The sequence below is a fragment of the Phyllostomus hastatus genome, unplaced genomic scaffold (genome assembly GCF_019186645.2).
Source record: "Phyllostomus hastatus isolate PE091 unplaced genomic scaffold, TTU_PhHast_1.1 phas_scaffold_39, whole genome shotgun sequence".
NCBI classification, from domain to species: domain Eukaryota; kingdom Metazoa; phylum Chordata; class Mammalia; order Chiroptera; family Phyllostomidae; genus Phyllostomus; species Phyllostomus hastatus.
Window position 1 is genome coordinate 29,064,451 of NW_025334028.1, and position 27,467 is coordinate 29,091,917.

The following is a 27,467-nucleotide window of genomic DNA, read 5'->3' on the forward strand; positions in this document are numbered from 1 at the left end:
TTGATTTTCTTCTGCCTCTCTACTTTCTCACCAATTATTACTTCGAGGAACCAAAGAAAAGCAACCATGGTGGTAAGGTGTTAGAGAACACTTCATTAAGTCCTTTACTGGGGTGAGAGAGGATAAAAATAGGTACCAATTGCTGAGCTCTTCCTAACATACCAGCCACTGTACGAAGCTGTTTTATAAATATTATCTCATTTAATGTTTACAGCAAATAGGTAAGGTAGTTACTATTCCTGTTTCACAAATAAGAAAAATGACACTTAGAGAAATTCAGTAACAAATGTAAGGCTACAAAAGGAACAAGAGATCCAGTCATTTCTGGGTCTCTCCGACCCCACAGTCCACACACCCCTGCTCTGACTGAGCTGCCCACACTGTGTCAAGCCCTACAATAAGACAGAACATCAGAGCAGCAGAGAGAATACAAGTCAGCGCATTCAGAAAAGAACCAGTATAGATTACCTAACAACAGGAAAACCTGATAAACCTAACAGAAAATATTGAAACTTGATGCTGCTTCAATAAGAAATGAGAATAGATTCTGAGCTGAAAATCTACAGACAAATCAGGAGGAAAAAAGGTCATTCTTCTCCCATGAAAAGTATCCTAAAGCACCTGTAAAACCTAATGTCTATGAATTAAATTAGTTATTTCAGTTCTCAAGATATATATAAGCTAAAAGTACATAAGATATCAGACTATACGGCAGAGCTCAATAATTTTAAAATAGATCAACAGATCTAAAATGTTTTTGTGGAACTGACCCAAAACTGCTTATCCTAAAATCTGAAATCCAACATTTTCCAGTTTTATTGGTATAATTAACATATAAAGTTCTATAAAGTTATGGCGTTGAAATGTGGTGATTTGATATATATACAGTTTTTGTGATTACCACAATAAGATTGGTTAACACAATCCACCTGAAATTCAAAAATCTCCAAAACCTAGTTTTTAAACTAATTTAGTAACAAACCATGATCAAAACTAATGAAGTTATTTATGGGTTTTACTGATCCTACTCAGTATGAGAAACCATTCACTCTGCTATAGAAATTTCTATGTTTTTTATGTCCCAGACCCACTGGGAGAATTAAGTAATATATGACTGCAAAGATCTTGGATAAGAGACTGTGAATCTGTGTCGCACTACTTCACAAAAATGAATCAAATAAATGAGTAGAAGACAAAATTATCAAGGGCCCCAGGGGGGGGTCAAAGGTTACGATGAAAACCTGGGAGTCTATGGCTCCCATAATTAGGCTCAGACCTCAAGAAACAATATCCCTTTAGGTGATCAGAACTTTGGCAAGTGTTTATAGGAAAGAACAAATTTACATCTTAACAGACATTCTAGTTTCTGCTCTACACAGACACTAGTGTAAAGCTGGACTAATTAAATGGATATATTGGTACCCAGGGGGCAACACAGTAGTCCCCTCCTTATCTGTGGCTTTGACTTCCATGGTTTCAGTTACTTGCAGTCAACCACAATCTGAAAATATTAAATGGAAAAATCCAGAAATAAACAATTTGGCATTTTCCATTGTATTCTGACTAGCATGATAAAATCTCATTCTCTCCCACTCCATCCCGCCAAGGACATAAATCCCTTAGTCACTTAGTGGCTGGCTCTCTTGGAATCACAGTGTGGTGTTCAAGTAATTAAGTAAAATTCAGTATTTTATTAATGATGGCCCTGAAATTAAGTGTAGTGACACTGGCAAATCAGATATGCCAAAAAGAAGGTGATTCCTTTAAGTGGAAAGGTATACATGTATAGGAAAAAACCATGATATACATATAGGGCCCAGTACTATTTATAGGAGACCATTCCGTGTGGTGTAGGCCCAGCTCCCACTCGGAAAGGCCAGTGGAAAGCAAGGTCTGATGCACAGGACCCACACCCATGGATAGGTTCTCTTGCAGGGAATCAGGCCTGCAATTGTACCTAGGCTGCTCTGAGACTTGCTTTTTGCTAAAACTCCCTCACCCTGAATTGAGGGAGCAAATGCTTATTATAACTTCCTAAAATCTATACTAAACCTTCCAAGGATGAGTGTAATCAGTTCAACCACTTTTCCCTTTGCATTTACAAATATCCTGCTTCTGCAATGTGATTAGCAGCATCCTCTCCTGTTTTCTGTAAAAGGTAACAACCTGAAGCAAACCTGTGCATAGTAAATGAGAACCATCCTCAATATAGTGTTCCCAGAAAAGCAATAAAAGCTTGTCAAGGCAAGGGTCATTGTGTTCTCCTCTTGAGAGTTGGCCGTGCTGTCCCTTTTCCTCCATGGGACTTGGTAGTCTGTGTAGTCTGTGTGAATTTGTCTTGCCTCATCCATAACACCGCAGACACCATGAGCTGGGGTCCACATCAACTATTCATGATTTCAGGCATCTACTGGGGGCCTTGGAACATATGTCCCGAGGATAAAGGGGGCTACTGTCTGTTCCTACCACCCTGTTTAAGGGCGTGTGCTCACTTCCACAGAATCAGTCTCCAATTAGGGAGTCATCTATCTGTGCACGGATAACTTTCATGACAAGGAACTCCTACCCCAATGCTATGTTTTCTTCAAAATTCAACTGGCAATTCTCATTTGAATGTTTTAAACCAGGATCCAGCTGTTAGCTATACATATCCACATTCCAAAATACATCTTATTTTCATGTAACAGGTCTTAGGAAGCATTATTTGTCCTTTACAAAAACGGATTTAGTATTTTGAGAGAGGGGACAAACACAACTTCTACAGTCAACTAGTGCCTCACAAGAATGTACAACCACACGTGTTACACCTTTTTAGCATTACAAAGGCAACTCTGCATCCACACGCTGCCCCACCCACCCAATTCCTAAAAATGAAATTTAGGAATCCAGCCATTGCATCCTTCCAGACTAGAAAGTCAAGGACATCCTGTCAATAACCAAACAGCCTTGACAGCTGCTCATTGTTCTGAAAAGCATTTGTGCTGGGGAAACAAATCTGGTACCAATGCCTTCTAAATGACCCACAGAAAATGATTAAAGGAAGAGTCATTGTTTTTATTTTATTATTATTACTTGGCAAATAAGCATTACCGGCAGACTTTTTCCTGATGTCACTGGAAAAGCTACAAAAATGAGTGTGTTATTTTTTTAATTACGAAAACAAATTCACTTAGGGCTGTGAATAAGCCAAATAAGTCGAACAAGTGAGGCACTTGAGAAAAAGAAATGGACAGTTTTCATAAACCGCTCAATCTCAGAGCTTAAATCCTGCCAGGTCATAAACATTATTATACTTAATGGTTTAAAATATGAGGAGGTTTACCAGAATTTCTAAAGCTTGTTCTTTACAAGTTCAGAAATTAAATAATGCTTTTTGCTCGTGCACCAGATCTGATCTTATCTTCCTGATAAGAACCGCACCTCCAATCTCATGACTGACACTCCAGAGACAGACGGGTACGGCTGTAAGGGGCCTTTACACCTCTAGCGAACCTGGGAGCTCGGAGTAGGCACCTAAATTCTTTCCCCTTCCACTGACTGCCAAGGCACAGACTGCTTTGAGGCTTGGAGACAGCAAAGAGCACTGGTGAAAAGGCCGCACAGTCCTGAGTTTCCGACCCACCTCTGCGTCCTGCTGGTTGTAGGATCTGACACAGACCCTCTCCTTGACTGGACAGACTGTACTCAGGCTCTTTGAAGCCCTCTAGGCCTCCACCTTCAGTGGGCGTCCTTGTGGGCCCTGTCCTGCCCAGCTGTGGCAGAATCTCGCTAAGTCGGTTTATTGGGAATTCCGTGTCTTCCATATCTGATCCAATTCTTCACCCCCAGCCATCCCCCGAGTGATACTTGCTCAGACTGGCTGGTTTCAGCAAGAACCCTGCTAGGTCTGTTTAACCAGAATCACCCCTTGACTCTTATTTCTCACTTTTCCTCTTAGTAGTTTTCCATCCATACCCCACCCCTCCTTGGCTATAATCACCCCCACTTGTCTGTCCATGCCATATTCAGAATCAAGCCCACCTCTATCCTGCGGTCTCTTTTCCTCTATTAATTACAATAGTTCCTGAATAAAATCGTTTACCATTCTAACTACTGACCCGCTCTGATTTTCTCTGACAGTCCACAATTAATTGGCCTCTCTAAGCCTCACTAACCTCAACTGTAAATGAGAATAAAGCTTCTCTCACTGAGTTGTTGTGAGGATGAGGTTATATAATGTATGCAAAGCATCTGTTCCATGTATGACACATACACGGGCACTCAAAAAGTAGTTATTTTCATTTCCCTTTTACTATGTAATATTGATTTCCATATTGTTTATATACTAACCAACACCAAAGGACATTCCACATCAGAGGATGTCTGCTCTGACAGGAAGTTTGTTAGGGAGGAGGCCATTCCAGGCTCTCTGTCATAACCAAAATGCTAGGACTTCACCCTGATTGACAGGCAGCAATGAGGTGCAAGCAGCTCCTTTGACGTGGGACAGAATTCTAGGGAGGTTGAGAACTTGCAGCAAAGTACTTCGTTATTGTTTTTAAGGCAGCTGATATTAATCACCATGTACTATCAGAAGCTAGGTGGTGTTAAATGATTTACATTATCCCATTCACTTCCCACAACAAACACACAGTCAGCTCTTACTAATACCATGAGGCAGATAGCGTAAGAGTAAAAAAAGCAACAATACAAGCATAGCTCGTTTGATTGCACTTTTCTGTATTATGCTGGGTAGACATCATATGGGGTTGTTTACAAATTAAATGTCTGTGACCACCCTAGTGTGAACAAGTCTATCAGTGTCATCTACCAAGAGGCTCAGGTGACAGTTAGCATCTTTGTAATAAAACACTTTCTAACTAAGGTATGTACATTTTTTAGACATAATACTATTGCACATTTAATAAACTACAGTATAGTGTAAACATAACTTTTACATGCACCAGAGAACAAAAAATCCATGTGATTCACTTTACCATGACACTAAAATGCAGTACTCTGTAACTGAACCAGCAATATCTCCGAGGTACACCTGTCCCGATGACATAAAGAATATCATAACCCACAACTGCGGGCTATGATAATCAAAAATAATTGAAAGCCACTGTACAGAGATCCTGCCTCTAACGAATGTCAGCTAGGGTCACCTCACTCTCTATTTTGGAACACCTGCAGGATACCTGAAGAATTTATTTTCAGGCTGTTTTCAAAAAACACATGACCACATATATTTTTTACATGTTCTACTATTATATAGTAAGATAAAAAATATTCTGCGGAAGTTAAATACACAGCTCTGGGGCCAGACTATAGACTACTCTGGGACCTACAACAACTTTTTAACTATCTCAGTTTCCTCACCTTTAAGTTGAGAAAAGCAATAGCACCTCCCCTCAGTGCTGTTATTCTGGGGGCTAAGTTAGCTAAGTATACATGTAAAGTACCTGAAATATTGCTTGGCAAATCCAGTCAGAGCACAATAAAAATGAGCTATTATTATATCCCATATCTCAATCATCATATCTAAATATAACTCATTTACAATGCTCCATTTCCTCTTCAGTGAAACCGATTCAATGAAAACATTTTTGAGGTTGGTTTAGAAATAATAAAACTATTTCAAAATGTTTGGCTAAATAAATAGTCAGGGCTAAAGCACCAAATGGCTAAAATGATAAAATACAGGTGAGGAAACACACGGCTCATGGAAGTGTAAAATAGTCACCCACTGGAAAACTGACAGCATCTACTAATGGAGCACAGCCCTGGCCCGTGGGGCTCTGTTGGCTGGAGTGTCTCCCATAACAGAAGGTTTGTGGGTTCGATTCCCAGTCAGGGTGCATGACTGGGTTGTGGGTTTGATCCCCAGTCCAGGAACATACAATCCCCTGTCTGGGTGCAAATAGGAGGAAACCAAACCAATGCTCCTCTCTCACATCAATGTTTCTCTCTCTCTCCCTTCCTCTCTCTTTAAAAATAAAAAGCAATGAAAAAAAATGTCCTTGGGTGAGGAAAATCAATCAATCAAGCTGAGCAAATGCATATCGCAAGACCCAGCAATTGTACTCCCAGGCATACCAACAGAAATGTTCACGGAAAAGTAAGCACTAACCTTCGTACCAGCACTATTCTTAACAGCAAAAAACTGGAAACTGCCAGAAAGCCTCATAACAGTGCTGGATGCCATCACACATGGAACACTCCACAGCACTGAGGACCAACCTGCACACAACTAACTACACACAACAACAAGGGCAAGTTTGACAAAATGTAAAGTGAAACAAGCCAGACATGCAAGAGTATGTAATTCCAACTGTAACAAGCCTTAGAGCAGGCAGGACTGGATGCTGTGAGGTGCCGCCCAGGTCCCCTGTGGCCCAGAGTGCTGCCAGGGCACACCCAGCAGCTATCACCCTCCTTAGCCCTGCCTCTAAAAGAGCAGCACACTCCTCCCTTGGGTGGCCAGTCACCAGACAACACAGGGCAGAAGTGTCTATTTCTTGTGCAACCTGGAACATCTCCGAAGGCCCTTCCAGGACTCCACGTGGGATCAACTAGGCTTCCATGAGACTGAGTCGCAGATCAGCTCCTCCCTCTGCCCCATCCTGCTCCCTTCCCGTTCATGCCCTCCCACAAACACTGACCCTAAGGGCTCTCCCGAAGGAATTTCCTGCACACTGATCTCACTGAGTCTGCTTCCCAGAGTATCCGAACCACAACCCAACAAGCTGTATTCACAATGTGAGAGGTGAGATAGTGAGGACTACTGCAGGGAGGGCAGGGAATGAATGGGAGGAGAAGAAGAGCTTTCTGGGGTGCTGTAATAGTCTTTGAAAAAAACTTTGGGTGCTGGTTGTATGACTGTGATCATGTGGGAAAAATTCATTGTATTGTGTACCTATGAAATGTGTGCTTCCTCTGATGTACATTATACTTCAATATGAAAAGAAAATAAGACAAAATAGAAAATGATCAGAATGGGCCCTGGCTGGCGTAGCTCAGTGGATTGAGTGCGGGCTGCGAACCAGAGTGTCGCAGGTTCGATTCCCAGTCAGGGTACATGCCTGGGTTGAAGGCCATGACCCCCAGCAACCGCACATTGATGTTTGTCTCTCTCTCTCTCTTTCTCCCTCCCTTCCCTCTCTAAAAAATAAATAAATTCTTAAAAAAATAGAATATACTTAAAAGAAAGATTTAAAAAAAAAAGAAAGAAAAAGAAAATGATCAGAATGGGACAGAACCTTAGAAAACTTTCAGTCCCACATCCTGTGCATCCCTTCAATAACCAATTACTGGGCACTTCACATAGCCCAGAGAAGTCTAACCCGAGATCCCTACCAGCTGGTGGCACACCGGGCCACACCCGTGCTAGCCTCCTGACAACAGTCTTCCATTGTTTCTTTTCAGACCGTGCTCTCCTGGGCAACAACGGGGTCAGGGTGGGGCCTCCTGAGACCAGGGGACCAACCAGCCAGCAGCTCTCTCTGCCTTGCTCAGAGGAAGACTAAGGTAAGCCGAAACAGAAGCACCCCAAAGGAACCTTGAGGTACTTCCACTTCTGAATCTTCCTTTAGAAACATGCCCTGCTCTGAAATCAGAAGACATAAAAATCTTTTTAATGTAGACAAAAAGAGCATGTATGACCCCTTTGTGGTATCCTCTCAAAAAAAGATTTTCTTTTTTATTACAGCTGGCTGCATTTATTATTTATCTATTCCCCTTATTCCCACCTTTTAAGAAGCAGTTTTTAGTTTATGTAGTTAATAAAATGTCCCCTTTGAAATGTCTTCCCCTTTGAGATAAGAGAATAAGAAACACAAAGAGGACAAAATATGCCCTAAACGGGGAAGGTAAATTCCTTCACTCTCTATCTGACCCGTAATAAGGTTACGATCACACACCCACTCCTGACGCTAGACTCACTCGGGTCATGTCCCCACTGAGAACCATTCATCCTAAGATTGTGGAGAACTTCAAACCAAATGAATCCCTGTAGATGATGATTGATGATGATGATGATGATGGAGACAGCACCAAAGGAGAGGGTGAGAAACTATTGTAACAAAATAGCTACTTCATTTCCAAAACAGTATTGTTCCTCTTTGAGATGCAAAAGACAAAGGTCATGGTAGTTTCTAGAAATGCAAAGGTCTATCACTACCCAATTCTTAGGAACATTTTACACTAACCAAGAAGGAAGAATATGAGGAGTGTAAACTGCATTACTTTGGCCAGATCCAAGAGAAGAGTTAAATACATTTCAATCTTTCAGCTTCTTGTGACTGTGGTTTTTTGTCTGTTTTCCTTGGAAAGAGGTAACAAAGTATACAACCCCACAACTAAGCTCCAATAAAGTTTTTGATGGCCTGATCCCAATGATAACCAAACATGCTTGAATTTCCTTTTAAGCTTTTTGTTTGTTTTGGGTTTTGTTTTTGTTTTAGGAAGACATCATAGAATATATACAGCAAAAGTATTTAATCCCTTCTAAAAGGGTTTGCCTCCCAGATCAACATAACTAAGTTCATCTCTCTTCAAGGTGGAGATGAAAAAGCATCGATACTAGCATGCTTTCCATTCTTTATCTTGGAACACACAGCAAGAAGCTTGCTAGAAATTTCCCACACTGTTTTTTAGGTCATTCACTGACTTATTCATTCATTCAACAAATATTTTTGAAAGCCTACTCTGTCTTGAAGCAAAACCTAATTAAAATCCTCTTTATACACAGTTATGAAAAGATCACGAAATACCTGTTCTGACCCCTAAGCAGAACTCGAGAACCCTCGCCCACCCAATTCCAAGAAGCAATTTTACTTCCTGACTCTATTACACTCTGAAAAGATGAAGAATATCCCCTGAATGTTTTTAAGATACCATCTTTTTCTTCCTACTGAAATACTTGTGGCCTCTCCTAAATTCAGAAGAAAAAATCAGACCATATCTGCTTCCTGGGAACAGTGACTTGGGCCTTTGCGAAGGGATAAGATCAGTGCTGTCAGAGCTGTGTCTGTAACGTGGCCAGTGGCTACAAGAGGCGCCTGTGTCACACCTTCCCAAGCCCTCTTGTCTACAGAGACTTGCTCCACAACCAGGACCAAGAACGGCAATAAGAGCAAGAGGAGCATGCCTCTCCCTGCCTGCCCTTTCCCAAGAAGGCTGCACCTTAGGGTAGCACTCCAGGCACACTGAATGTCTGCAATAGACCTACAGATCAGAGAGTCTGTCACTGACACTAGTGTTGGTAAGAGCAGTTTCAACACGGTTGCAGTGAAAATCTGGAGAGCTGTCTACCTCAGTTGGTCCCGCATACATCATGGGAGATGGGAAGATGGCCACCACTGTTGTTTCCGGGTTCAGGATGCCCTCCTCCAGCACTGCGGCATGCTGCTTCATACGCCACATCAAAGGAACATCGTCATCCTTTGTCCAGCCACCAAGAGGGTGAAGGAGAAGGACAGGGCGCCGGTAGCCCCTCTCTAGGAGCTGTTTATGGGTATCCTGCATTAAGAGAGCATGTCCATTGTGCACCGGGTTGCGTAACTGAAATGCGAAGACAGCATCTGAAAAGAGAATTTCCAGAGTTAAGAGTAGCATGTGTCTAATAGATTACCCTGCAAAGGTTAAGTAATTCCTGAAGCTTGATGCTTAAGATTAAGCAAACATGCATTCTCAGAATCAGAAATTGGTAAAAAAAAAAAAAAAAGTACCGCTTTAATCATGCCAACATGACCTATACTTCTACTCTATGTTTACTTCACAAATCTTACAGGCTTGAGAATGTGTAACGAACAGCGATGGGTTTATAACAATCACCTTCGGCATTCATGCGAAACTTAAGAATTAACAATCAGACTTCCAGCTCCTAACATCCTGGTTCAGCTGCCTACACAGATGTAAATTCTTGGTCAATGCCTTAACTACCCATCAGGTTAATCCATCCATAGAACCTAAAATACTTTTTTTTATTAAAAGAAGACAGTAAGGTAAAGAAATATAATTCAAAAAATGTACTCGCTATCCAAATATGCTCATTTATACTGATTACTCTGCTTGACTGGAGCCCCACCTGGCTCTGTGATGCCACGTTGGGACTTTGGATGATAGCTAGGCAACACCAATATCCCTTAGAAGGGCCACTGCTATTACCCAAAAAAAAGAAAACTACTAGATTAACTAGGCTGATTAACTCCCTGTCTCCAGCTTACAGCCCTGGCTTCATTCCTATGTGGGGCTTGCAAGTAAGAGACATTTCTTAGAAGGCACAGTTCTTTAGGGTGACAGAAACCCCAATTTCACAGAACCAAGTGACAACCCAGTTAGAGGAGCCCCGTGTTATACTGCCTTCACAGCATCTGGTACCGCGCCATGCCGTGTTAATCCATGCTTGTCTCAGAGATAGGAAGGTCCTCCCCTCCCCTAATAATTTTAAGACAAATAGTACATCTTCTCCAATCTGTTCTCCATTGTAACCCTTTTCTATCCCATGACAAAAGGCCCAGGAGGACCTTTTTGTCCTCCTTGCACCCTACATGATCAGGGTGTTTTGGTCATTGCATCCTCTAATATTCCAAGATTTACAGCTTTATGCTCTGAAGTTCCTCAGGTTACCTTTTATACATGAACAAGGCATGTTTTCACCCCAAAAAAAACTGATATGACATAAAGTACAAAGAAGAAAGTCTTGGTACAAATATATGAGCATTTCTGCTTTTAGGAAATGGGAGAAGAGTTACAGACCTGACAGTTTTCCTTTCCATCTGAATTCACTTCAAATTTTGTTTTCTATGTGATATAAAGAGATTCTAAAACATCCTTTCTGACCATCAAGTAGAACTCTAGAATTCATCTCCCCAAGATCAAGAAGTAATTTTACTTTGTGACTCTATTATACTACAGTCCTTCAAAAAAGAACAGATGAAAAATGATATTCTTACGACACTCTCCTGACATTAATACGAATACCAATATTCCTCCATTTAGGGGATTACTGCCTGAACTGAACCTTCCATAATGATTCTGGCCTAAATCTCATCACTCACTCAGCTTAGTTCCCACACCTCTCCTCCCTTCACTTTATGCTGCCCATTCTTTATAAACTGCCTTGAAGCTCAACATAGACACTCACTGAGCATTAAAGAAAGCTCCTCCTGGGTTGCTGTGAGTTGCAGCACTAGTGGGAAGGTTTGGGGGAGGGCCCAAGCTTGCACAATGCCATGGGGAAGAAGCAAGACACAGGCCTACCACAGGCCGGCAGCACCAGGACCAAGCAGACATCTGCACGGTTCAGGCCAACAGGCCGGGGCCTAGAGGAGAGCCCGTTTGATTGGGGGCCTGCTTACATACAGGGAAGTACAGCAAATAAGTAAATACAGTGTGAATAATGGGAGCCAGGATTCTTACTATAGGAGAAGGAAGGCATAAACACCGAAAGAAGAAAGGCTAGAACAGACTATGCGTTATTGGGTTATAATTGAAAATACTGTCACCTCATGGTTTTCAGCTACTTTAATGGACAGATATAGAGACAGATATAAATATGTGTGAGTTTATGAATATATGTGAAATGATATCTCTTAACTCTGTTCACTGAAAGGTTCTACAAGCAACAACTAGACAATGGCAATGAGCAAAACTAAAGCCCCAATTTTGCATTCTATTTAGAATGGTACTTACCACCCTCACTTAAATAAATCAGGGCTCTCTGGCAAAACGGCTGATGCTTGGGCTAAGGTGAGGAGAGCACAGTACATCCCCACTTAATGTCATTAACAGGTTCTGCAACTTTCCACAAAATGACGTATCATGAAACCAATTTTACCACAGGCTAATTGATTTAAACAAGCGTTAAGTTCCTATGACATCTCATCATTATAATGTAATGACACTGAAGTTATTTGAAGAGCTGCTGAAACATCTTTTGTGTCATAAGAAAAACAGTGCTCAGAGAATGATGGGGACATGTCAGAAGGACACAGCAACCAGCTGGGGAAACCCAGAACAAGCTAAACATCAAAGTAAGCAAGAGTAATGGACCGTAACCCCATGAGCAAAACAGAAATCTCTGAGTCCCTAAAGAATAAAACAGATGAATAAATCAATGGGGGAGAAGTGGAAATTCTACCTTATGGTAGAAAGTCAGCTAATAAATATAAAAGGAATGATGGAATTAGAAATTCACCATTTGGCAGTATTTGTAATGTGCTAAAATTTACCTGTTAATAAGTACAAAATAATTTGCTAACTTTACAGCAGAAAAACCTGACAAACACAATCTTAAGTGATAAAAGTTAACTTAAAAAAAGGTTACCCTCATCTGTAACAGGACAAATCAGAACTGTGAGCCCCCAAACAGTGCACTGAGAATTCAGCATTGCTTCCTACAGCATTCCTGATCAAATACGTGTAACCTGAGCCAAACTGAGACATTCAACAAAATAAATGACTTATAAAAGGCACAACAAAGACTAAGTGACTGTTTGAGACTGAAACACAATGACATCCTGAACCAGAAAGAAAAAGTGGCTAAGAGAAGACTTTATTGTTGTTGCTGACTTTGCTATAAAGGACATTATTAGGACAATGGCATAATTTGAATGGAATATACAGATCAGATAGCACATCGATATTGTTTTCCTGAGTTTGATGAGCATAGTGTCGTTAGACAAAAGACTGTCCCTACTTTTAGGAAATATTAAAGGGTAATGAAGGATCACGTCTTTATTGTTTACCTTTCAAACAGGCTGAAAAAGCAAATAAAATATAATGTTAAGAATCATGGCCTGTCCAGCGTGACTCAGTTGGGCATCAGCCTGCAAACCTAAAAGCCACCAGCCAGTTCAATTCCCAGTCAGGGCACATGCCTAGGTTGTGGGTGCAGTCTCAGGCTGGGGTGTGCACAAGAGGCAAACCATCGATGTTCCCCTCTCGCATCGATGCTTCTCTCCCTCTCTTTCTCCTTCCCTTCTCCTCTCTTAAAAAAATTTATCGAATCTGGGTTAAAAATATAAGGGGGTTCTTGGTACTTATTCTTGCAACTTTTCTTGAAATTGAAAATTATTTCAAAATATAACCAGACATTAAAATAAAAAACAAACTGATAGTAACCACAGGGAAGGGGATTACAGGGGGAAAAGGGGAAAGGTCAAGAAGGAACATCTATAACGGACACATGAACAAAGCCAAAGGGGGGTGGGATTGAGGGTGGGAGGTTGGGATGGGTAGGGCAGGGAAGAGTGGTGGGAGGAAATGGAGACAATTGTACTTGAACTATAATAAAAAAATAATGAATTTCAAAATAAAAAGTTAAGAAAGTAAAAAATTATGACAAGAAATATATGAACCAATTATTATGTATAGCTGTTATTTAGATCCTGATTCAAACATACAAAAAAAATGTGACTGTCATAAAATTATTAGAAATTTGAACACTGGTTACTGGATAATATTAAGGAACTATTATTATTATGTAGGTGCAGTGACATGAAGTGACATGAAGTTAGATGAAGTGACATGGGGTTGGAGATACGCTTCAGAGTAACACGCAGGCGGGGCAGGGGTCCCCGTGAAACGAGCAGTCAGGAGTAGATGACGGCTGACGCTGGCGCAGAGGTGCCCGGGGATTCATTACTCTGTTATCTCTACTTGCCAATGAAAGTAGTAGATATCTGAAATTTCCCATAGTAACAAGTTTCAAAAGAGAAGACATATGCAGGGTACCAGAAGAAGCACTGCTTTGGGAAAGAATGCTCATGGGTTCATATCATCGGACTACTATGCTAGCCATCTTCACTTTCTGCATCTTTAAAAGGGGAATGATACTAAGGTTACTGTTATGAAGATAAAATAATATCAAGTACACAGTATGGTTAGATGCACGGTGCACTCAATAAATTGAAGTTCCTTAAGACAGTTCATTCTTTAAACATGCACGCACACACACCCTATAAGTTCCTGGCAAGGAATTAAACCCACTGTTCCCCTGGTGACTCAAGGTCCACTTCAGTGTGAACTGTACTCCCAGCGAGTGTTTCCAGGGTGAGGGCATGTGAGCTCTGCACTGGACATACAGCCTGTGTCCTCTGTAATCGGGAACAGCGGTCCATCTCTGAATATGACCCTTGGCTAATGCATCTCAGGAGTATGATGACTACATTCCCAGACCTCAATCAGGTCAAATCTGATCCTGTAAGATCGCCATTTAGCAGGATTATTTATAAGACAGGATGTGCAAAAGGAAACATAAAAGATAAATTCTGTCTCAAATACACATATTTCACAGATTCTAATAATTTATCTACCTAGGTTTTCTTTCCAAAAAGAATTAATCTAGCTCCACACTGGATATTTAGCAGATAAAGTTAAGATGGATGACTTATTAAAAGTTCACCTTAGAAACATATAAAGGATTTCACTGCTGAGATCTCTTACAGGTAGAATTCTTTCCTCATTATCAGTTGCACTCAAAAATCCAATGACCATTTGATCTGTTTGCCCAGTGTTTTCCTTGCCAACAGAACCAGGTCTTTCTCCAACTTCCAGTCTTTTCAATTCCTTGTACTTATTTATCAATGAATTACACAAATGGCTTTAACTGTCTGTGGTTCCAGGCTGTATTTTCATCCCTACCCAGTGGCTTCCCCACTAGAGAACTTCCGTGAATGAACAATATAACAAGAGTACCTAATCTACTGGAAGCTACATTCCCAGGGTACTGTCCCAACAACAGAACCCAATATACATCACTATTAAATTTTCTTCCATCAAGAATAAAAGAATAATGGACCACTAAGAACCTGGGGCCACAGATACTTACAACAACTCTCATTAATGCCTCACATTTTCATCCCATTTTCAAAAAACAGTGATTTCACCCACTGTCACACTATAATCACGGTAATGTATTTGCCTTTTCATTTATAATTCCTTATGACTTAGTTTAAGACTGCTTTACCTAAGATCACAGTTTCAACTGTGTTTGAAAACAGGAGACGACCTACAAGATGACTGAAATTCAATATTAACATTTATGATGTCCATCTCTTCCTAGTCCTCTGCACTCCTGTTCCTGGGAAAGGACCAGGTATTCTGTAATTTTGATGGATAGAAGGTGTACAACAAAGCTGCTGACATCATGAATAAAAGCAAACTTTTCTCCTTCAAGAGCCAGAGAAACAGCTTAGGCTTTGCAGGCAATGGGGTTTCTGCAGCCTACAGCATTGCAAAAACAGTCACAGGCAGTACATAAACAAGTGAATGTGGCAGTTTTCCAATAAAACTTTCTTTACAAAAACTAGCAGAGGGCCAGATTTGGCTTGCAGGCTGTAATTTGCCAACCTCTGAACAGACAAATGAAATGTGGCTGATAGAAATAAAATCAGCATTCCAAGCAAGCCAGCTGACATGAGCAAAAGTGTGGATGCAGAACAGCAGAGATGTGTCTGAGGAAAACAGGATCATTCATTCTGTCAAAGACGGATATAAAACCTGGCACCAGATGAGCAGGTAGAATAGCACATGCCAGGTTAGAAAGGACACGGTGTACCTAACAAGGGTTGTGAGTTAACCAGTAGTGCCTTCTCTTTTCTTCCAAGCAAATGTTTATTTAGAAAGTCACAGAGGTGGGCCAAGTGAGCCAGCTAGGCTGCATGGGCTCAGGGAACAAGTTACAGAGGCAAAAGAAGGGCCCTTGGGGCTTAGGAGAGGGGGAGAGGCAAGGAAAACGCACCTGGAGGAAGGGGGCGGGGAAAGGCACCAGGCTGCCCAATAGAGCGGCATTCAGCAGTGTGCTACAGAAAACTAGTCTGACAGGACTGTGCAGGACTGATGTGGGGGAGAGCAGAGCGTAGGTGGGCAGAGTGAAGAGACGGCAAAATGAGAAGATGACTGTCGATGACAAACATGTTCCCACACTTCCATATAAAATAAAACCTCCACCAACTCTTCCATTCTCTCTACCCATGTAATGTATTCCTCCCCCAGGACTCGGGCAGGGTCATCTGACAGAATGCACCCTACACACTGGTCAGTGGGATCACACTGTAACCAGAGTGAAGACAGGCACTGCCCTCTCCCTCAGCACGCTCCCCGTCCTGCTGCAGACGCCCCTGAGCAAGGATCTAGATTAGTGACCAGTAAATCTGTGTCTGCTGACCAAACCTTCCCCTATGTTCCAGACCATCTCTCCAGACGCCTCTCAGTGCCCCACAGACACCTGGGAGTGGACTCCTCCCAGCCTCCATGCACACCGCTGGTCCTTCTCCCCATTCTCAGGAAGCACAGCACCATCACTCATCCCAGAGTCGCAGAGCCTTTCCAAGCGCTCACCCTCCACAGGCAAGGAGTCACGTCTTCCCTAGATCTCACCAAATCTACTTTCTTCACGACCCATGCATAGCAGCCCTTCACCTCCTCTTCTCAAGACGTGTCCACCAACTAACTGGTCTTCCTCCCCGCACCCAGCCTCCACACAGCAGCCACAGCAGGTGGGGCAGGGAAGAAACCAGTCTGGGACAAGAGGGAAATTCCATTTTAGATATGCTGTCCTGAGGCTACAGTGAAACTGGTCCTGCCCCCTGGAGCTTACAGTCTAGGCAGAGGAAGAGAAGCAAACATTCACTAACTAGAAAATAAATTCATGTGCAAAGGAGTACTGTACTTCCTTCATCTGTGACTAGGATATCATTATATCTCTGTTTTCAGAAGACAAGTCTGGTGACAGCGTGAAGGATGAAATGATGGAAGAAAACAACAGGGTTGGATTCATTTGACCAATTCCTTCCTACTCCAACACATAGTACAACACTCCTGACAGAGCCAAAGGCACTTTCCTGTTTTAAATGTCTCTTACCTCTCTGCTGCTTCTGACATTAAAAAATAATACCCCACTGTCCTCATAGTCTCAAGGCCTGCTAACCATGGCACCAACCTTTTCTGTCATCTGCCTCTGCCATGAAACACTGAAGAAAATTTGGGGGTAAAATATCACCCACAAATGCACTACACCAATATGGCTGTTTTTGGATTTTTGCACAGTCTAGTTGTTCTCCTTCTGCATACATTTTTACACAGTTCTAATCAAGCATGCATAACATTTTATATTCTGCTGTCCATTTTGGTATAATCACCTGTTTCTGACATCTTGTAGTCCCTTTCAGAGCAACAGGGTTCATTGCTGGGTCCTGTGAAATTCCTTCTCTACATACTCATTCAGGAAATTTACCCTTCACCTGGATCCAATTACTCTGCACATACAGATGGCTTCTGTTAGCTGCATCTCTAAGTCCTGACCTTCCAATTCAGCAGTTTAGAGACATCACTGAAAACATTTCAATGTATATTGCTCATTACTGCCCTGCATCCCCTGATTTCTTCCACCTTCACCATTACTGTCACATCTCAAGCCAAACACAGGTCTAGTCCCCCAAAACCATTCCTTTTGCTATAATTCATGTCTACGTGAAGGCATAGTACAGGGTCTCCCTTTTTCCTCTGGCTTGGACACCATCTACACTAGAAGCCAACACATTATGGAAACAAGTATGATCTGACACTTTCCTTCCAGCAGGTGAAAGGGGAAGAAGAAAGTGGAGAAGGTTCTTCCGAGCAAGTGTTGCTGTGCAACAGGGCAAGCCAACAGTGGTCACGAGCATTTCCTGATGGTGGGGAGAGGGTGGGCACTGACTCCCTGGACAGTGTAGGACACAGGTCACCCAATCTAATATCACAGCATCAAACACTGGGGGGCACCGTGCAAAGAAGCTATGTTGGACCAATGATCTGCAATTTCTCAGCCGAGTGCCCAAGGACAACTTCAGTACTCTGGGTGGGGTTGTTCTGAGCAAGAAATAAGGTGAGCAAGAAAGGACTCCTAACTCCTAGTCACCCTTCCCCCAGATTTCTCAGAACTGTGCTTAGCTCCCCAGCCCACAGTCAGAGCCCTGGTATGCATCCCAACCATGAAACCCAGAATTACAACATCTTCCTGCTTCCCTGCTTTCAACTTCTTCTCTGTAAAACTGTCCTATATACAGCAGTAATTAATAAGTCTATTCTTCCAGCCCTACTCAAGCTTTAATATCTGCCACATTTTCTACCCCAAAGCTCTAAGAACAGGCATTTCTGCTTTCCCTAAATCAATATAGTAGCTAAACAAGAGAGTACTGACAACAATGCTAGAGTTAGGGAGGGGTGTGTGTGAGCATGTGCACATGTAATGTTTGTTTTTGTGGGAGGTTTCTGGAGAGAATGGAAGAAAGACTTTGATCTCCTTGCCTCTCTCTGGACTGTCATAAATTACCAGTATTTCTTTTATTTAAACTGCTTATGAGGGCAAAAAATTCAGTAAGACAAAGATAGACCACTTGAGTATATATAAGCACATTAATTAGAATTCTTCACAAACAGGTACTCTTCCAACCCAAAGCATGCAGCAATGAAATGCTTTTCATTCTTAAGACTGGAAATGCTTTCAAATTAAAATTTATAAATATGGAATATAAAGCTTTTTGCCAGCTGGGCTCTGTGCTGCTTCCCACCTATTCTGCCTGTGCCTGTGTGTGCGTTTGTGTGCACACACCTGGGGGTGGGGAGCCCTCTCCTGCCTCCGAGATGGGGACTCTAGCAGGCAGCCGGATGATGGAGGGAGACCAAATCCACAGGAGCCCACGCACCATCCGCATGCTGTCTCAGTGTGTGGTTCTGACTGTGCCTGCATTCCCCACCACTAGCTCTGCCCTGCAGCCCCTCCTCATGGCCCCAGCTCCTGTTACCAGGCTCCAGAAACAGTTTCCTTCCTGTGCCCTGTCAGGAGTGGTAACACTGCCCAAAACCGCTCGTCCCTGGATGCAGCAACATTCCTGAAGGCTCCCTGCACCCTGGCCACCCCTTTCTGAAGCACTTACTTTGTTAAATTATGTTCAGAGCCTCATCTGGTTATGCTCTGACTTCAGTGAGAGTCCCTCCCCACCCAGTCTCAGAACACACTATCCCCAGCTCGGTGACATTACTGTAAGAAAGCCTCATGCCTTCATGGGCAAACTATCTGCTTCGGCCTCAGCTTTCTCTTGTGTCACTCCCAACTCTGCCAAAGACAGTCATCTAATGTCTCTATCCATTCATTTAAAATCTGCTTTTTAGTTCAACAGCTCTAAACGCTTTCTTAGATTTATTCAACACTGTGCTACCACATACTAGGCTTGAAAGAAATTATGTCAGTTTTTTCCTTTGTAACCTGGCAGGATACCAGTGTTCTGTGTGTAATAAATACTAACTGGCTCTTACTTGGCTTCAGTGCAATTCATTCTTTCTTTCCAAGATAGTGATCAACCACCAGTGGCTGAAAGAACCTGCCATCTGGAACTGTGACACCTTGCAACCACTGATCTGAGTACTAAAGGCCTCTCAATCCTCCTGCTACACAGAATGGTCGGAGCAGCAAAATCGCTCATATCAATGTGCGTAAGGGGTAATCAGAGTTCTTCTAACACTAGGAAAGGAGAAAGAGAAAGAGTTAAAGAAAAGAAAACCCTAGGTAAAAGAAAGAAAACATTCCCTGTTTTCTCTCCTTGAACTACGTTTCATACACATCTGCAGATGACTTATTATTGGCTTCCCACAAGTGGACAAGAACTACAAAGAAAATACCTCGGTATGTTGCTTATTTGCCAGAGTCTAAAATGGAAAAGTAAATAAAATAACACTCCACAATCCTTGTCTAATATAAAGCTAATAACTGGCCCTTAGCTACTTCAAACAAAGTTGCAATCACTCATTACACAATGAATTCTCTAACTGATTTAAAATGTTTGGCCCACTAAGAGTGTAAAACAGATGTAATATTAAAATCTCTAATTATAAATGGTAATTCCATGATAAGACTCTTCAACAGTGCCAATAATTAATTTACTAACATAAATTTTTAAGTATAAATTCAAATTTTGGCAAAAAATTAAAAGTAAATTGAGGTCATCTCAGCAAGTCCCCCATTAAACATCTTCTTATTCATCAGAAAAAATCTATTGGATGCTTCTGGTTGCAAATAAAAGACCAAACTTAGAAGTGCCTTAAATAATTCAAACATGCATTAGGTCTTTGAGTAAGAAATCCAAGGAGAGAAGAGTCCAGCGCTGGACCAGAAACTCAAACAGTGTCTCATTCCCATGAATGCGAAAGGACTGCCAGGGCTGTGAACACTGTACCTGTACAGGACAGCATCTAACGCACTCCCTGCTTCGAAGAGAATGTTGGGAGAAGATGACTTTTTGTCCTCAGGCAGTTTCTTGTCCCGTACTGACAAGAGAGTGAGGTGCATCACTGACTTACATAAAGAATGATATATTCCCCTGTGACTAGGCCAAAAAAACGTTAGCTAGAAACAAGATAAATAAGCTATTGCATAGGCAAGCACCAAGTAAGCATTCAGAGAAATTCCTGCACAAGTAGTTTAAGCCAGATATTTGCTACAAATTCCAAGGAAAAGAGTCACGTTTGGAAGGGCTTAAGGTGAGAAATCCTACACTCAAATACCCTACAGGAACCCAGCAGGAAATGTGAATGAAGGAGGTAGGCTGAGTGGGAACTGTGCAGCTCTGAAAAATGTGCGGCCTCCAGTTCTTGATCTTCTCGTGTCAAATACCAACATACCACAGTAAAGCTTAAAAAGAAACAGATATTCTTTTCCTAACCTTCACACAAACACACTTAAGTCTAGCTTCAGACTCATGTAACAGAAATTATTACTTTAACCTCTTACTGTATGCCAGGTACTGTTTACAGTGCCTTAAGCAATTTCCTTCACTTTTTAAAATAAAATGTCCTATGCCTTACAATGAGGTACCATCATTGTCCTCATTTTTACAACTGAAGGCAGTAAGCCTTAGAAGTGAAAGCAATTTCCTCCAACCATGTAACTACTAGGCAGCGAAGCAGGGGGCTGCTGTGCACAGGACTCCGAACAATGGCCAGGATCTGGGGCCCGTAGAAGCTGGGCACACTGACAAAATGAGTGCTTGCCCTGGTCCCTGGAGTCACTTGGGAGGGGAGCTTCTGGTTAGCAAATATGGCTTAATGACCAGCTATTTCCTAAAGCAACCACATTCACCTGACTTTGCTCAGCCATCTCCACCTGATTTCTACACAGAAAATATGTATTTAAAAAAAAGCAGCACTAAAGCTCAGGGCTTCAACATATCTGTAGATGGTAAGAATTAATTAGTAGCATAATTCTAAGATGTGTCAAATTCTTCAGATCTTAAAATAATCTACAAAATCTACAATGAATTCTGTTCCCTCACATGACACCGTGAACTTGTGAGAGTAGGGAGAAAAAGAGAATGGGTCACTAGTGTAAATATCATTTCCCTACCTCTCTGTAAAAGATCTGAGAATAGCAGATATCTGATATAAAAAAAGTCTGCCCTGGAGTACTTTATAATATATAAGACAGTATGATAAAGAACATCATCCATAGACTCTCTGCTGTCACTGTTCTATTTTATCCTAATCTGGAAATTTAAAATCATTATTAACCTACTCTGCAACAATCTTTTCTTCTATTTGTTTAATGTCTTCCTCTTTTCCAGAGTAAGCTCCTGGATCTCAGCACTTGGTACTCTGGAAACAACAAACATTTGCTGAGTTAACAGCAAACACAACAAAATTTCTGTTCTATTAGCTTCTACAGTGATACATTCCAGTCATATAAGATATTCTGAAGATATAAAGCACAATGATATGAGTGAGCTCTTCAAATTCTTTCTCTTTGAGCCCTGGCCAGGTGTCAGTAGCTTAGAGCATCATCCCTATACACCAAGGTTGTAGGTTCGATCCCCAGTCAGGGCACATACAAGAATAAACCAATGAATGCATACATAAGTGGAATAACAAACTGATGTTTGTCTTCCTCTCTCTCTCTGCCCACCTTCCTTTCTCTCTCTCTCTAAAATCAATAAATTAAAAAAAAATTAATTTCTCTTCTATAGTTCTATTTGGCTTCAACAGGTGAGTTTTATAATAAACAAGTAAAAGATCAATTTGTTACTACCATCCATCTTCCACATAGTAAAATAATGTGAAATCAAACTACACCTTTCCTTACATATTCCAGTTGCTACATTTAACTTTACTCATTATTCTGTTTTACATTATTAAGTAATGGAAAAAATCTTCTAGAAGATTTCTGCTTGACTTTCTCTGTCAAGCAGAAACCCCAAATAGTCCTGTATTAGATAACCAGGCCCACGTCGTACCAGCATTCATATCTTTAAACTTCTGCTTTAGCTCAGCAGGAGTAAGACGGTACTGATCAAGGCCATCATTCCAATAAATTCGGTCCAAGACTTGAAGATCTCCTCCAATCAGCCAATCTCCTTGTTCCATAACCATCTAATGGGAAGAAAAAGAAAATAATTGTTTTCAACAGAAACCAAGAGAACATAAGTGAGAAGAGTTCTCTCATACAAGCCAACTATAGCTGTAAACATTTTCTTTCATCCCAAGGCCAATGGTAAATCTGTTTAGCTTAACAAATGAACCAAGACTGGAAACAATACAGAATTAAAATATATTTATAATTTCTCAAAGGACTTGTGAAACAACTATTACATTTACCAAAAAAAGGCAAACAAAACCAACATGAATAATTATGATTTTTTAAGTAACAAAAACATTCTTTCCATTGTTGTATGTTGATTAACAGAAAAATTTCTAACCCTGGGTCACTCCCTATTTTATGTTCTCCAATCCTAAACTTTAGAGAAATCAAAGTAATGATGACAGAGTTGGACGCAAAGTCATGCCTTCCAATCTTCAAGCCACCTTAAATTTCTTACAACATCTCTCGTCCTCTTTCCCTGAATCTGGGAAGAGGAGATATTATTCTCTAGGATGTATCCACCCTCACAGAGTAGCTCAAGCTCACCCTTTTCCCATGACTGCTTCCGCTTATGTGCTAACAGTGTACCTGAACTGCTGCAGTCACTTCCTACCTGGTCCTCCTCACTAAAAGGCCCCACCCCATCCATCAAACTACTCATTCAATAAACATTTACTGAGTAACTGCTATGTGCCAGGGCCTACAGCAGGTATTGGAAAATGCAGCAGAAAACAAGAGAGAGAAAGATCTTTCTCCAATGGTGCTTACATTACAGCAGGAGAGACAGAAGAGAAACCAGAGAAATATCAGCTGGTACCGAATGTTACAGAGAAAATAAGCAGGGCCATGGAACACAGCGTCCAGGGTGCACAGTGAGTAAAGTTAAGGAAAAGGAGGCAGTGAAGGCCTCTTCGAGGAGGGTGCCATTTAACCTGAAATGATAAAAAGGAACCAGTCGTGGAGGGAAAGTATTTTAGGCAGAGGGGCAGCAAGTACGAAGTCCTAGAGCAGCACCAGGCTTTAGTCCTCAAACAGAAAGAAGTGAATGTGGCTAGAAGACCAGAAAGGGTTCAGGCACAGACAGGAGCAGAGGTACAGCAATAGAGATGAGGAGTAAGACCAGGGCTGGATCACGCTGGGCCACAGTCAGGCATTTGGGTTTTATTCTAATTACAATGAGTAGCTTACTGGAGAGTTTTAAAGAGGAGAGTGATATGCTCAGATTTATATTTTCAGATGCCTCACTCTGGCCGCTCTGAGGAGAATGGGGGGTAGTGGGTAAGAGATGAAGCAGGATTCCAGCCAGGAGATGATTGCAAGAGTCTAGCCTAAAAACTGGGTGGCTCGGGCAGTCCCGGTGGGAGTGGAGGTGGACTGTGGACATCCTGCACAAGGCAACCAGGTTAAGAGGTCCTCCAAGTTCTACTTGGTAATCCTCTCATGCTCCAAACCTGCCTGTGACCTCTTCATTCCCAGTCAGCATGCAGCGTAGTAAAAGGAACACAGAAGACCTAGGACGGACTGTAGTCCTGACTCCTAACAGGTGCCTCTGCAGCTCTAGGCAAGTGGAACCCACATTAAGATTATTCAGTGTAAAGAAAAACACTTTGCCTACCTCCAAGGATCCCTGTAAGGATCAAAACATTGAAATATAGTTTGAAAAGCATAACTACATGTAAGTAGTTATGAACTGAACAAAGTCTTAACATTTTAGTGTAGAATGGTAAGCCCACCATCTTCTCAAGGCCCCTTCTTTCTCATTCAACAACCAGCTATTTCTGAAAGACATCCCATCTCTGCTCGTCCTGCTCCGTAAGCCTGGAGTGCCATAGTCCTCACAGCTCCCTCCTACCCAAATCCTCCTGATGCCTCGGGCAGCAACCAGGTACCAACTAATACAAAGAAGTCCCACAGATCACTCTTTGAAAAATGGGACAAAATATAAACAGCACTGACATCTGTTCAGTGATTACAAAATAAATGTCTCTTCCACCAAACTCATATGAACAGTACCCTGCAGTGATACAGGCTACATAGTAGGTATGTGAAACTCCAAATATACCAATAATTACTATCTGCTATGATTAGGGAAGACGGATGGCTTTGACGCCCAAAGTGATTTGCACTAAAATCAGACCTTCCTCCCACCTCTTAGCTGCATAGCTTTGGTTGAGCATTTATCCCCTATGAGTCCCACCTTCTCCGTGTGTAAGATGCACATGCCGCCCATCCCACAGGTTTGCTATGTGGCTCGAAGAATTTGCATGAGCATGTTTTAGAGACTATGTTTACCTGTTATTAATAACTATAGGATTTTAATGTTGAAGGAATGCCCAACACCATCACAAATTCAACCTCCTTATTTTCTAAGAAAATATATCCCCTATTTTAAAAAGTTATCACCTTTTTGTCCTTCATGAAACAATAAAATGAAATTTAGCACATTGCCATGATCTAAACAGATGTTACAGAAATTTTCTAGATAAAGCTACTACAATTTCACTTCATTTCTTTTAATGCTCAAAGTGTACTTTAAAACACTGACTGACAGAGATTTGACTTCAATGACAACATTTCACATATAATAAATACATAAAATACATGAGGCACTCTGGAGAAACTAATTATATTTCATTGCTTTCCTACAAGAAACACCATGTTCAATTAGAAACCCAGACCAGACAAACCCCCCTGCCAAGGGCTCCCACAGCGCCCTGACCTCACGTCCTACTGAAAGTACATGAGTGATCAACGTCTGCCCAACACCTAAGGTAAGAGCTCCAAGTGTGTAAAGGCTGTACTTGCCCTGCCCATCACCCTATATTCCCAGCACCAGCATCTAGCTCAGTGCCCAGTGCCCAGTGTACAGTAGACGCTTAAACAGTTGTTGAACAGATATTTATCTGGACCAAATGACAACATCAAATTCTCATCACACTGCTCTAAGGTCCAGTCTTGATTCTGCAAAACATTAACAGTTCCAATGCAAGAGTCGATAGGTAATGCCCACCATTGTCAGCACAAACAGTAAATCAAGATAAAATGCAGCAATGTTTGTACAGGACCTTGATGTAGGGGTGGTTCTTGCATGTCGTTCCCCATTGTCGGGCACAACGTTCCTCCTTCCTATGTTCAAAAAACTCTGGATTGCGAAGAATAGCCACGCGGAGGCCCTCATACATCAGAGCAAATGCCGTGCAGCCGTCCAGCCTCTCTTTATCTTCCTGAGTAGCTGACAGAACTATAGGCACTGACAAGTTAATGACACCCCCTGCAGGACACACAAGAACACACAGTTCAGATTACTCAATGGGCCTCACATACCCACCTTTCACATTAGGGGACACGGACAGTGTTCAGATGGTGCCTGGCACAGAAAATCAGGAGACAGAACAAGCAACAGAGGTTTAAAAAAACAGCAAATATTAAGAAAATCAACAATGTATGTAGCAATCCTCACAACAATTCCTGTAACTGTCTTTTGGGGGAAAACTATGGTACAGAATCACAGAAGTAAAAAAAATAACTGTTTAAGAAGGAAAAATCAACTAGTTAAGCCTAACATCATCAAAAACATACTGCACATCTCCAATATATGAATAAGACAAAAACTATGGCTCAGGAATTTTTCAAAAATTTAAATCCTTTTGAGTGGCAAGGTGATCAAGTATACTTAAGTATACTTGGGTATCCTTAAGAAAGGAAGACAAAAACACCCAAAATGTTTTTTGTTTCTTGGTTTTTAATCAGAATTGAACCAATGTCAGCTATCACTGGCCAAGAAACAAAAGCAGTAAGTAATCAGTGCTCCTTTTAAACCAAAATACGTTCCACTGAGACTAAAGGCGCATTCTCAGTCCCCAACCTTTCAAGCTCTGAAAGTTTTTTTCTACTCATTGTGCACAGATTAGAAAAATAAAATGCACTTTCAAATTCCTATGTGGATCTTATTTACATACCAAATAGAAACCATACTTGTTTTGGGAAATCATGGCGTAACTTCTTTGATAACTGCTTGGCTATTTTAAAATTACCACCACTTGCACAGTTCAAAGCAGAAAATTAGCAGGTAGATTTGCACTGAATCCAAGACTAAATTATTATCCAGGATGCAGTCCACAAAGACGCTGCCATGAGTCCCAAAGAAGAAAATCAAAGAGCAGTATTTAATCCTTATGTTCTTATGATAAAATCTCTTGAGAAGAATGATTAGAAATTACATTTTCTGATATGTATTTCACTCCCCAGTTTTAAAAAGTCATAATACAGTAGGATGTGGTAGCAATTTAGTAGGGTTCTGTGACATTTAACAATATTTTCTTTAAGGTGGTAAATCAATCCTACTAACAGTATACAAAGTGTAAGGTAGCTAGATTGGAATTACAATATATTGAACATCAATTTCTTTGGCACATTTTTTTTTTAGTGTTTTAAAAGCATAGGAAGAACCATCCTTTTAACCATCTACTTCAGGATTCCTTAACTTGACTCCCTGACTCCCTATTAGGATGTCTGGCTTAAGTAAACACAGGCTTCAGCAGAGCAAAACTGAGAAAGTATGTGTACTTTTCAAGGAGACAAAAATGATCAGGTAGAAATGCATAGGGAAACTATTTGCTTTTGAAATTCATTTTCACTCCTTAGGTTTTCCTTCTCCCCCTGCAATAAATCACAATTGGAGAAACAAAAAGTGGAACACAGACCTCACTATCCACACAAAATGTCTAGTATTGCTATAACTTAGTCTTAAAATGCTACCTTCATTAAAATGGACTGCTACTCTATATAAATAGTGAACAGTCCCTGCAACTGTGTAATATCTCTTGCACACTCAATGTAGTGTCGAATGTAAAATGTCTTACCATCCAGAAGACAATCAAAATGAAGACACTGCAAGTACTCCCTCTCTCTCATAAAGCCATTCAGTGGGGTGGCCCAACCTTCTGCCAAAACCTGCACCCACTGCATATCCACCTAGTAAAGGAGAAAGGAAAATCTTCTATGTCATGTACGTGAACAAAAGCAGCAGTGGCCTTCAGGAATTTAATTTTGGAAGTGATGAAAACATCTCAAGAACAATTAAAGATTATACAAA

At 41.3% G+C, this 27,467-nt stretch overlaps 1 protein-coding gene across 1 annotated transcript in view; it reads right to left on the bottom strand.

Annotated features, from left to right (window-relative positions):
• The window catches only part of PAPSS1 (3'-phosphoadenosine 5'-phosphosulfate synthase 1), a 90,873-nt gene that overhangs the window by 24,816 nt on the left and 38,590 nt on the right, over nt 1-27,467 (bottom strand). The window contains exons 7-10 of the mRNA XM_045820432.1: nt 27,235-27,346; nt 25,438-25,643; nt 22,248-22,383; nt 9,295-9,563 (exon numbers count right to left, since the gene is read on the bottom strand). Of these exons, the coding sequence (XP_045676388.1) occupies nt 9,295-9,563; nt 22,248-22,383; nt 25,438-25,643; nt 27,235-27,346 (723 nt within the window). The remainder of the gene's footprint in view (nt 1-9,294; nt 9,564-22,247; nt 22,384-25,437; nt 25,644-27,234; nt 27,347-27,467) is intronic.